This window comes from Manacus vitellinus, unplaced genomic scaffold, assembly GCF_001715985.3.
Source record: "Manacus vitellinus isolate BGI_N305 unplaced genomic scaffold, ASM171598v3 scaffold_1_pilon, whole genome shotgun sequence".
In the NCBI taxonomy this organism is placed as follows: domain Eukaryota; kingdom Metazoa; phylum Chordata; class Aves; order Passeriformes; family Pipridae; genus Manacus; species Manacus vitellinus.
The window spans coordinates 22,673,360-22,686,576 of record NW_021939396.1 but is presented as its reverse complement, the minus strand read 5'-3'; the positions used below and the strand labels follow the sequence as shown (position 1 = coordinate 22,686,576).

At 37.6% G+C, this 13,217-nt stretch overlaps 1 protein-coding gene across 3 annotated transcripts in view; it reads left to right on the top strand.

Annotated features, from left to right (window-relative positions):
- Positions 1-7,352, top strand: part of DPY19L4 (dpy-19 like 4) — a 28,074-nt gene extending 20,722 nt beyond the window's left edge. For 2 of the 3 annotated variants that reach the window (XM_018078438.3, XM_018078434.3), the window contains exons 16-19: positions 333-465; positions 887-1,045; positions 1,692-1,733; positions 4,037-7,352. In XM_018078438.3, coding sequence (XP_017933927.3) covers positions 333-465; positions 887-1,045; positions 1,692-1,733; positions 4,037-4,201 — 499 coding nt within the window. In that variant the 3' untranslated portion in view covers positions 4,202-7,352. The remainder of the gene's footprint in view (positions 1-332; positions 466-886; positions 1,046-1,691; positions 1,734-4,036) is intronic. The other variant, XM_008924059.4, reaches the window with a different exon arrangement.
- The last annotated feature ends 5,865 nt before the right edge of the window (positions 7,353-13,217 follow it).

The window sequence follows — 13,217 nt, the reverse complement described above, 5'->3', positions numbered from 1 at the left end:
CCATTCAGAAAAGCAATACTTGGATCCATTCCAGGACCACTCTGAATGGTGCTCTGTAGATTGCAAGGAGGGGAGAACAGCCATCAGTCCTTGCCCCAGCAAAAGCCCTTCCTTTCAAACTCCATGTTGCTGCACATCTGAACATTTCCTGACAAGGAAACTACTGCCACTGCAACATTAACACCAACTAAAATTAGACCCCCAATGAAACCTCCATGTGATCCAGTTCATCCCACAGCACCTTGAAAGATCCCACAGTGTATAAAATTAAGAACATAGTTTTGAGAAATGCATCCTGTACTCAGACATGTGTGTTGGTGTTGCTTTTGCAGGCGACAGGCTCCTGTGGCTGCAGTGTTTGCAGGCAGCCCACAGCTCATGGGTGTGATTAAGCTCTGTACTGGATGGATGGTGTCAAGTTTGCCTTTGTACAACGATGATGATCTTCTGAAAAGAAACGAGAATGTGAGTATCCAATTTCGTAAACGTGGCCTTTCACAGGAACTGTGTTCCTCTTCACCCAAATGTAATGAAAGTGTATTAATCAAATGTATTAGAAGGAAGGAGGACATAGGAGTCCAGCAGACACAGAAGGGATTATCAAGTAAATTATCAGTGCTTTACTCTGGACAGAAAAAAATATCAAAATATTATTTCTGAAGACTTTTCAGGCCACTCAAAATATGTAAGATGAGAACTTGCCATGAGTAGAGACAAATACTTCCCATTCAGCTGGCCACTACTTCACCTATTTCAGAGATTTTAGAACCAGACATAACTTGGTGTGTACATTTGGTCTGTTGTTGCAGATCGTTGTGTGTGGTGTGTGTGACCCAGTATTATCATTGATTTTTGCATTCCGTGAACATGTTTTCTTAATTTATAGATTTATCAGATCTATTCAAAGAGGTCAGCAGAGGATATTTATAAGATACTCACATCCTACAAAGCCAATTTTCTGGTTATAGAAGATTCAATTTGCAATGAAGTGGGACCTGTAAGAGGATGCAGAGTTAAAGATCTATTGGATATTGCTAATGGTCATGTAAGTAATAGTGAGAAAATAAGAATGTTTGAATGCATAAATAATTAATTTAAAAAGAAATCTTCTTATAATGCTGATCTTGTTTTTCCGATTGTAGTTGACATGTAGACAAAGACTTAAATATTTTAAAAGTAATCAATTGAGTTTTGGATTGTCTGTTTCTTACACTTGTTATCTTACCCAATGTTATTATTTAAATGCCCTAATCCCTCCTAATACACAAGTATCTAGCTGTGCTGCTTTTCTGCCAATCATTAAATGGATAAACTCAGTTCTAAAACTCTGGCTGGGATGAGGACAAGCCTGCCATTTAGTTCAGTACAGCCTGTTTGGTACTAATGACGTTACAAGTCTATTTGATTCAGCCTTGCAGATAGGTTAGCACCCCAATAGATAGTTTAAACCACATCTGGTAGAAAAATTGGTTGTATAAACTGTACCATGAATGCTGTTTCAGTCATTGCCATGCTCTGTCTGTTTGGAATGCTGATAGTGCTGCTCTTGCTGCTGAAGTAGGGACTGAGATGGGGTTTATAAAGCAATCTCATTACCACTTGTTCATCTGCTTCCTGAGAATCCAGCAAAAAATTTGACTTTATAAAGGCAGGAGTGGCCTTAAACTCACAGTTTCATTGCTCGTTCTCAGGTGTACACGAGAGAGTCACCGGTTACTTCTAGGCAATCACAGGTTAGTTCATTTAGTTGGTCTCCTGACTAAGAAAGAACTGAAGCATCTACTTGACATTACAGTCTAGTGTGTAGTAACTATACCAAGTGAATCCTTGCTTTGAATCCTTTTTTTTTTTTAATGGGGAGGATACATACATTTCTTGTATATAGTCTTATATTCCATTCTTAGGGGAAAAATCTAAGCGGTTCATCTGTGTTAATTATTTTATAAGTTATACTTTTGATGAAACACATTTCAAAAGAACTTGTAATGCAAACATTCCTCTAGCTGCTTTGTTTTGAGGGAGTGGTATGTTATTGGGGGATTACTCTGTATTTTCCCCAGGAATCTACAACTAGTGTCACTTTCACTTTTAGGTTTCCTGACCTGTTTATCCAGGAAGGATATTGTATCAATTTTTCAGTTAACTTCCTTACCATTGCTGAAATCTGTTTTCTTTCCCTGCCTTGCTGCTAAAATCATGTATGCTATGATTATTCCATGTTGTATACAATATATTGTACCACAACTAGAGTGTGTGTGTATGAATAACCTCCATCATTGATAATCAACACACGTATCTCTCAGTTTCTTCTCAGATCTGTGTTTGCATGAGTAAGTTCCTGTTCCCTCTTCACACTTAAAATGTCCTCTGAAGCAATTAACCACAATTTCAGGATTCCATACCCTCATACCGCTGCTTCTCTCCTCTCCATGCTTCCTGCATGGTTCTTTCTTGCACATAAGCCTGATAATCCTAACTTCAGCTGCACAGTTTTACTGTCAGATTTCTGAGTTTTTGTTTGATTCATGTATCAGGAAGAGTTTCTTCCTTCTTTAATTCCTAACACTGGAAGGAACACCTCCCAGCACTTTTCAGAGCAGTTGTTGCTTGCAATGATGATTTCAGTCAAAGGGAGGAAAAAACTTCAATCAAATCCAAGGAGCCTGTCTTGGATAATGCCACACACAGTGCTGTCAGTACAGAAAACCAGTCATTTACTATTTCTGTGTAATTAGAATTGTCAAAAGTGACATGGGTTATCCTATTTATAGTGGAGAGATTAAGAAGGTGAAAAGGAGGTTCATGGCGAGAGTTTCAGTTAAAATCTGTTCTGAGGAATGTCTGTAATCTAAATCTGTAATGAAACAACTGGTACCTATATTTAAATGTAGACAACTGAATTTTCAGTATTTTTAGAAAAAGGTTGGTTGCCTAGTAATGAGCATCACTTACACTTCCTGTCCGTGGCTGAGTCCATGCTGACTTGAAACCTCAAATGGTAGTTGTAGAAAAATTAGTGGAATGGCCAACAGGAATAAAGTATTTATTTTTTTTCAGAAAACTGACATAGTTTGTTCTTGAGAGTTGATATAGTGTGTTGTCTCAGGAAACTTTAAAAAAATCTCTCAGTTTGCTTGCTAACAAAAATTGTCCAAGTCATATTGAAAGATTATCAAGACTTTCCAAACTAGTGGGTATGTATTTAGAGACTGCAGCATTTACTTATTCCCAAAGTGAGACAGTGGATGGGATGTTATGCTGTTGACAGGTCTGTGGATGTGTTTACTAAATGGATGTGTTTAAGAAGATCAGTATTACTTTCTAGCTTGTAGTATGTCCTATAGTCCTAGCCCAGTATGTTATTTCTGACTCTCCCTGAGAACTTAAGATTACTCATAGGAAAGACAAATATTTTCCAGCGATCTAGCATTACAGGGAAATTATCTTTATAGCCACTGGTGGATTTTTCTTCATGAATTTGTCCTACCACCTTTTTTTAACATCATGTAAATTTCTTCATTATTCAGAAGGAATAATGAAGAGATTACTTCAGGAATATCAAACAGCAGATGCTCAAACACACAAGCAGTTTGCTTCCAAGTCAACTGGTTGGAATTTGTAGGGCTATATGTGTGTGTGTTGTGCCTTTAATAGGTGTGTCAAACTTACTTGGTGTGGAAAAGGTAATTGAGACTTCCCTTCATTACTGGTGTGCTCTGTGCGGGTCAGGCTTGAACTGCTGGGTAAACGGGTGTGTGGGGGTGATTTCTGCTGTGTTGTTCTTTATTATGTGAATGAAGTACTCTGGTTTTAATGTCTATTATCCTGGCAAAGGGGTTAATTCAAAAAGGCTATTTTGGGTGGTTAAACAAATTATAGGGGAATGTATTTTCAGTTTATAGGAACTGTACAGTATGGAAATTAGATGTCTATCATAAATGAAATTTACAGAATACCAAATAAATTAAATGTACAGAGTTACATTCTGTAACCACTTACCTTCAGTATTTTAATTAGGTCGTCTTCTTTCTGACAGGTGGTTTGTGAGGAAGATGACAACTATGCCTACTCAAAATATGGACGATTTTGTCATGAAATCAAAATGAACTATTCTCCATATGTGAATTATTTTACTCGAGTGTACTGGAATAGATCCTACTTTGTATATAGAATCAACACTGTGATATCCTTCCAGTCATGAAAAAGCATGCAAGCTCCCTTCTGAGGATTTATTCTGAATGAATTTCGGTTTAAAAAGTTCCTTTGGATCAAGGAAGTTATTTTTTCAGATATATGTGCACACGTGCAGTATACTGACAACTTTCTTTTACGAAACTGGAATTCTTTGGAACTACAGATCAACAGACAGAGATACCATCCTTGAAGGAAACGGGAACATTTATCAATTTTATGGTCTCTACAACATGTGACAGTCTTCCATGTTTTTACATTTTTCTTCCCATTTTAAATCATTTTAATTTTCATGTAAATGAGATTTCTAACTTTAGTGTTAGAGAACTGATGTGCATAGACCTCAGTGATAGCATAAAAATTATTTCAAGAGCCCGTTTAGGTCATGTAGCTTTTATTTTTTAGCCAAAAAGCAGTTGGTATCTTGAGTCTTTTCAAATAAGTGTTTGGATATTTAGTTTGGTTTTTTTAATTGTCATTGTTTTAATTCTCCCTGTCTTCCACTGTAAACATTTCTATGTTTATCAAACACATTTATACATCTTATGTGTAGCTATACTGTTTGTATAAATCGAATAAGGAAGATTTTATTTAAACAACACTTCCATAGATTAAGGCACTGATCTCTATATTGTTAGAGACATGCTGGTGGAAGTGCTGGGGCTTAGACCTAGCAGTAGGAGCTGACAGGGTCAGATCTTCAGTTTGGAAAGAACTTGTCTTCAGGATTCTTCCATGCCTAAGTGTGTATGTGTGTGTATGCATATGTGTGTCTTAGCAGCCAGCACAATGGGCCAGTATATACCACAGTGTGCTTGTTTTCAGGCAAGTGTAGCAGGAGAGTTAGGTTTGCTACTGAGACTTCTGCACTTCGGCTTCACCCCCTCTGTGTGTGTGAGGTATGCGTGTGTGTGTGTGTGTCTGTGTATGGGGAGGGATAGGTCATGCTCATTTCATTCAATTTATTATGAGATAGCTATATTAAGGTAGTGCCATAACTGTCATTTAAAACACTATAGTCACCACCATTAGTAAATAATGGTACAGTCGTTCATAGCTATTTTTGTATCAATTATGCAACTACACAGAGATCTTTGAAAAGCTGGGAAAGTATTGTGCAGTTTTGCTTCCCTCTAAAACCTGTGTTTGTTATATGACCCCCCCTTTTCCTCTGCAACTATTTTTCTTATCATCTTGTCTGCTGCTGACTGATAGACTTTCAAGAGAGTGAATTATGCTTTAATTCCAACTCTGGGCCTAGTCCTTGTGTTGAGAATGGAAAATCCAATAAAAGGCAATGATAGCTTTGCTTAACGTAGGTGTAGCTGGACAGAAAGCCAGAACATAAGTTCTAGAAGAAGTTGTGCACCCCTTAAGAGTTACCTGTAGTTAGGTAATTGTGTAACACCTGGCCTGGAGGCCAGTCTATCAGGCATGTGGGAATAATTCTTTAGAGCCCAGATGTCTTTAATGAAGGATCTGTCAAAATAGGATGAACTTTCAACAGAAATATCTGCAAATGAAAGCTGCAAAACGATCCTTACTGCACTTGTTGATAAAATGCAAGATCAGAGATTTTAACTCTGAAATTATTAGGAACTGCAGCATGTTGGTGTATATGCATGACTCTTCTCTGCTCTATGCAGATACACTTCCTTACTTTACACTGACAGGTAGTGCTGAGATTTTTTTAAACCTATTACCACTTTTGGAGTGATTTAAAGGAAAAAAGCTTTATTGTTGTAAAAGTCAATGTCCGTAATCTGTTTTTTACTTTCAGTTATATTTTTATGCCTATGAGTCTTGACAAAATGTTAACTTATACATTTTATTTGAAACCAATGCTCAGATAAATCTATTGAATATATGGGATGTGGTCACTGAGAGAAACATTTACCAGTACAACTGTGGTACAGGGTAAAAGTAAATATCCTTTTTGGGCATACAGTCATCATGTTGAGGGGTGGGGGTGTGTGTGTGTCTGGTCAAGTGCAGGCTGCATTTATTTGCTTGTGCACAAGTACATGTTTTACTGCACTGGGCTCTTTCAGGCTTTTCAAGTGCCATTTAGCAAGAGAAGCTTGTAAATTAACTTGAGCCAAGGCAGGCCTGCAGGAACCTCCCCTCTGTGTGCTAGTATGGATGTAGATGTAATATTTGGAAGTAAGTTTAGAGTTCCTTATACAAAGTAAGTTTGTTTGAATCACTGTCAAAGAATCACATGTCTGTGTTTCAGTCATTTTCTCTCTTGAAGTTAATGATTCATGAATATCCTTTCATAACAGCAATAAGGCATTCCAGGTAGCAAACTTCAGGGTTACAACTGCACTTGGGTGGAAGAAGTCGCAAAGCTTTCGGCTTCATGCCTTAGACTGCCATGCCAAGATGCAATATTTAACTGTCCTTGACTGCCTGTTGTGTTTTACTGCAGTGCTGTATGTATGTCTTACCATATAGAACATAGTTTGAATACCTACGTGTAGAACACACATATTAAGAAAACCACAAACAAGGCCATCCAGACATCTAAACAAAGCTATGTTGCAGCACGTTGGCCTTTATACATGTTTAAATGAATGTGTTGAGTTTTATTTGAACTGTGACATAGTTATTGTTATTAGTTTTGTCATAGTTTTTAAGATGTATTCTTAATACTTCAATTGATTCTACTTTAGGAGAATCATTTAAGATTTTTACCTTGCTTTTTTATATTAGAGAAAATTGTATTGCAGCACCATTGGCACAGCAGCCTTAAGTAACAGAAGGAGCCTTCTATGTGAGAGAACATTGTGGTTGTTCCTGTAAAAAGGCGTCATTAAAATGAGTGACTGAAATAATCATATCTTACAAACAAAGTGGATTAATTTCTTGTCCAGATGTGGACTAGCAAAAATATTGTCTAAGCTCCAGCTTCTGTGAAAAATAAACAATAAGTTCCCTGAGATATACAATTATATCCCTCAGAAGGACAACAGTAGGGCATAATTACATCAGATTTGTACACACACAACCCCAGCTTGGTTTTCAACTAGGTCACAGGTTTAACTTCCTGAAAGGGCTGGGGGAAAGTTTTACAAATTTTGATCTGCTTTGCTGTAGATGTTGCAATTCAGTTGAAACATGTGCCTTGCAAGCTTTTATTAAACAAACAAAAACCTCAATTTGTGTTTCTTTTTGTGAAGATTTTTTCTTTTAATTCCTGTCCCCCTGATTTCTAGAGCTTCCGTTGTGTCTTAATACGCCAGCCTCCGAGGGTGCCCATGTAGTAAGTGTTGCAGCTGGGATGTGTGCCAGCTGTTCTCTGGGAAGAATGAGAATTTACATAGCAATTTGTGTGGCTATTTTGCTGACTTATTTCCTCCTTTGCATTTCCAATTTCTGATACGCTTGATCTTAGTAAATGAAAAAAAAAATTACCTTGAAAGAATAAATTGGTATAGTATTTTCAGGCACTCACCATGACCCTTTGACTTGTAAAACGAAGTTTAATCAAGCCATGGCTAAACTACCATGTGCAGTTTTGTTTTAATCTTAAAAAAATGCTCTTTTGCTTTCTGAATTACCACATACTTGAACTCGGTTGATAGATTTGAGAGATGTTTGAGACTAAGGAAAGGCATTTCTGAGCATACATTTCTATTCATATTACTTTAAAAACCACTGGTTTTATTTCTGCTAAAGTAAATGGAAATCCAATTTAATACAACACAATCTTAAATACAATTTCCATGACAGGGGAGGGGGGAAATAAGGAGAAGATACACAAATGTGGAAGAAAGAGGGCCAAAAGGTTTAACAGGCATTGAAAATTCTTCAAACTATTTGCTCGGGTGGCATTACTATTTACTGAAAGATAAAGGTCTTGTTCTTACCACCTTATTTTCACCAAGTCATCTGAAAACGTACAAATCTTGTGATCCTCATGAGCTTTCCCATGCAATTCACCTGAAAAAGAGCTGTGAGATCAGGTTGTAGGGTTTGTAAGGTGTCACTGAAATGCTTCTTAATTATGGCTGTTGACTTCGTATAACCTGTCCTTCAACCAAAACTCCAACAGGAGAAGGTGCAGGCTGTGTGTGTGAATGCGAGATCATGTGTGCACCTGATGTGTTTGCATGTAGAGGTGTCTGTTTTACTGTTGTGTTTTGGAGATGGAACGAGTAACTTCTGTTATCACTAACGGCTGTTGAATCTCTAAGTCTCCTCAATACTGACAGGTGGGTGGACTGTGGAGTACCTGTGGTGTTCAAGATGAAAGAAAAGCTGAGTTTGTTCCAACACAAGCAATATTTCATGTGAAATAATACCTCAACATAAATCTGTATAATCATGCTTTTAGAACTCTTTTTAAAAACTAACTGTGGGGGGAGAAACAAGGTGGGAATTGTAAGACACGCAGTGTGTGTTATTTTAATAATGTTTTTCTACTTCATCACTGCAGCTAAAAAAAAGTCACGATTATGTTGCCACACTCCAACTATGCCAAATGCAGAGCTAATGATGCCTAAAGGTCTTCTGGATTGTTTTGTACCTCAGAGATATGTTTAAATACATAACTAATTTGGCAATGGTTTTGATTTCAGTGCAGTTAGATGTATGTAGTTCTGCCTTTCAGTGATGTTTAAGGTTACCTATTTATTTAATGGGACAATAGGTGGGTGTTTAATGCCTTTCAAAGTTTTGAACTTTGTTACTTCAGTTACACAGAAGAATTATTGGTGGTGCTTTACTTGTTAACAGTGGTGTTTAGCAGTGGCATGTATGGCATATGGACTTACCTACATGCAGCTATTTAATAACAAATCTAAGGAATCCAATTCCTTTTATCCTGTTTGTTGTCTTGGACAGTTTTTTATCGAAATTATGTATACATAGTAAGTATTTTTCTCTTGTAACAAATTTTTTTTTCTGTGGGAAAAAAATTAAAATTAATAAAAGCCAAGTTCAGAAACTGTGGATTGTTTGGGACACAAACCGTTTTATGCTCTCTTTGGAGAAGTCAAGGGAAGACTGTAGCTCAAATGTCTGTCATGACGGGCAGCATAAATAGTCTTGCAACTCTTGAGGATTAGCAGCCTGCTCAGACTGGATCCATATGTTGTGCTGACTGTGACTTCCTGTTGAGACATACTGGTGTGAGGATGAGCGGCAAAATATGAGGTGCTTCATATGGAGTTATTGAACTCTGACTTTCTCCCTTAAGATCTTCCTACAGCAAAGATGTCTCCTGGAAATAAATTGCTATGCAACGTCAAATGCTTACTGATTTGTTTTTAATCAACTAATGTATTATCTGTCTTAAACTTTTACAGATCATGATTACATATTTTGGAGCCCTCTGTCATTTTATAAGATATTATTAATAGGAGTGAAATATTTAAATGCAGATTACTTTGTTATAATTTAGCGTGTAATGATATGAAAATCTTGGTATTATTTTAGTTAAATTCCAAAGATGGTAGAAATAATCTATGAAGTGCTTCTCCAAAAACTGATCATTTAGCACCTGAAAAAGTTATGTATTTACGTCTTTAATTTATAGTGGCTCTGAGTTTGAACATTGATCAGACTGTTTTCTTTTAGACTAGTCAGGAAATGAGCTGATGTTGAAGTATTCAGGTTTATCCATTCAAGCAGCCAGGCTTCATGGTTGCTTAGCTGAAAGGGGAATGGAGCTTCCCAGTAACATGAAATACATGTTGGCATTTGTGTACTGTTCCATGTCTTTATGCAAAACTGAGACCATGGTTACCAGCTCTGAAATAGGTAATATTTTATTATATATAATAGAATTTGTATTGATATGTGTCTACAAATAAGTGTATTTTAAAATGTGTGTATGTATTTTATATGTGTATTTATCTCTGTATAAAATACATATTCTGTTTGATGTTTCAGATGTGTTAGGTAAAACTACTTTTGGTTTGGGTTATTACATTGCTCCTTAAGTGGTAGCTCTGTAATCTATTTGTAGGACCAAGTTTCCTAGATTTTCCCATTTTTGCTGTGACTCAGACTATCATATTTCAATCCCTCTATGCTTTCAGGTTGCTTAGATAACAAATGTGATCAACATTTTTTAACAGTGATGAGATGCATCTCATTATGAATTAAATTGCATGTATATAATATGCAAATGTAAAGCGATCCCGAGTACTACAGAACTACTCAGTATGTTATAACACACTATCAGTATATACATTTACTTTCAGAATTTTGAGCAGCTTCACAATGCCTTGGAATTTCTTCTTCTTTGTTTCAAAGTTACAACTGTACTGTCTGCCATCGAGCCTTGACCCCTGCTGGTACTGTACTGACTGGTTATAGAAAGACCCAAAACATACTAAGACTGACTTTTTTTTTACACTGTTGCAATAAATACCAGAATATTTTGTAAAATGAGGGTGAATATGAAGTGATGCCTTAAGCCATTCTCCCCTCTGAAATAAGTTGACAAAGGATGGGTAAGAATGCAGCTGCCTTCTCCTCACTGCACCATGTTACGCTCTCAATGAGACCCCAAGCACAGAAGCTGTGGTCTCCCTGGAGTAATTGCTGGATGCTGTACAGAGTGCCTGTGGTTTCCGTGGCTGATCTGACTTCAACTCCAGGCAATAATACAAAATCACTGCGGCAGAAGTGATTAAACCATTTATGCAATTTTAGAAAGGTGCATTAAGTCTGGTTTTCATTTCATCATGAAAACTTATTTCTGAAACACACACACTGTCATTTGCATCTATTTCAGCATTGTTAGCACCCAGATAAATGCTGCTGTGTTTTTTTCTTTATTTCTTTTTTTTTTTTCCTCCTCCCAGGCTGACCCATTTTATGACAATCTGAGCTGTAGTCCAAACTGCTGGTTGCATTCTAGGGACTTGTCCCAGCTGCAAGGGAGGGACAGAGGAAGGCTGTTGGGCTTGCTGATAGTTTGGCCTCTGAATAGCAGTTCTTAGATTTAATGGTTACATTTCACAGTCCTCGGTTCACTAGATAAGGTTTGATAGAGAAAAATCCGAAAACTTAATTTTGATTCTTTGGCAATAGAAGCTGGCAGTGTCCTGAAGATACCTAAGGAGTTTATTTTAAATAATAATATGTATTTATTTCTTCTCTGTGTTGTTTCCTATCAAAGTCAAGAGCCATCTCTGCTGTCCTTACTGAGATCACCTCTTGGATTAACCCTCTATCAATCTCTGTGGATTCTGCTTCAGTTTTGCAGGAACATATGGAACATATTTTCCTTTGGAAAATATGGCTACACTCAAGTGTGTTTGTATCTCTTTAAATTGTAGGGTAGGATCTGCAAGGATCTGCGTCCACAAATATATATACATTTGTTTTGTCATAGCACAGGTTTTGTGTAACTGAATGTTGCAAATAACAGAGTTGTGTTACTGAGTGTCTGCAGTGGCGAGGTTTTTGCTGGTTCTGCTCTGGTTAACACATCTTAGCTGGGGCAATGGGAGTGACATGCAGCAGAAGCCTGAATTTGCATCACCGAAATGCTGTGTTAACGTATGAACAATATATGGGTTCATAGGTGGGAGGGAAGACTGTGAATAAAATCCAGTTTATAACTTCACAGGCTGTAGGCAAAACTGGATGTTTCTAAATGCTTGAATATAAGAGAATAGAAAGGATAGTGGAAATTGTAATGTAAGATAAAAATGGGTATTTGATTTTGAGAGGATTTAATTTGCTTATTGGAAGTTTTTATAAGGATGCATCACACTTAAAAGAGGGACTGCTGCATTGTGTCTCCATACTGATCTAAGCTTGTCCTAAACTGAACATTTGTTTGCATGGTCTGGCTGGCTCATTAAGTGTTGTAAGTTAATGAGGTTGCTAGTGCCTTTGTGAAGGAAGGAATTATGGCACAAAGAGCAAAGATAACACACTCGAAGCTTGCTACAGCACATTAACCATGGATGGATCTTGATGGTTACTTTCCTGTTGCTACTGGTAAACCATTCTGTAAAACCATTTGGTTTTACTTTGCAGTCCCAGTGTGAGATTTCACATGATGCTGAATTTTAGAAACTATCATCCCTTCCCCTTGCTGCGGTAAAAATAAAGGCCAACAGCTTGTAATAACAGATGTGATCTCCCAATGATTACCTCTCCTTACACTGGTAATTCCCCGAGTGGCAGAGGTGCAGATCTAGCAGCTGGTTGTCACCTTTGACTGTTGCCTGTAATATTTGACTAAAGCTGCGTGAAATGGGTTCTGGCTTTCTTGAGCAGAGCTTCACTTCCAGCCTAGATATGTCATCACTGAAGTTACAACACAGCTGGGAACAAACACTCCTGCCCTCCTAACAACCTTCTAGTAAAACTAGCAAACCCGTGTTCAAAACAGGAAGAGGGGATGTTTCTGTTGGAACAACGCTGACACAGTTTGCCCAGCTGGATGCAGAGGCTCGGCAAAAGGCTGTTCCTGAGCTTTTACTGTCATAGTGTGAAGGGAAATACTGTTGATCTTGTTATTAGTAGAAAGATGGTTTGATGAGTAGCAGGGAGCGGTTGACATTGCAGTGGTCTGGCTTGGATTCATGCTTCCATTGATCACAGATTAACCAATGCAATGATTCCCATGCCCAGACTGTTTTATGCATGTTTAGCAGAACCGATACGTTTGCTTGCTGAGTTTAGAAAGGACCATTTTAGTGTTGCTCTCAACAACAGCACACACTATTCTTGTTCCAAAAATATTTTGCCCAAAGACTGACATGTTAAGAGTGATAATTGGTGGTGGTGTTCGTACTGTATGCTGAGACATGGTTTGCTCTTCCTCCTTCTGCTAAAATTGCATCTTTCCTTCCAGAGCAGCAACCTAAATGTGCATTTCTAAGAGGCCATGCTTCTAAGACAAGCTCAGCTTACGTCAGAGAAGCACTTCTACTGGGTCACAACTATTCTTCAATGATTCAAATATCCCAAGACCCACTATCCTTTATGCAACAGTGGTTTTTCCTGTGTTTCTTCTACTGGTCACTCTTGTAGCTTGACTGGGGCTTGTTTTA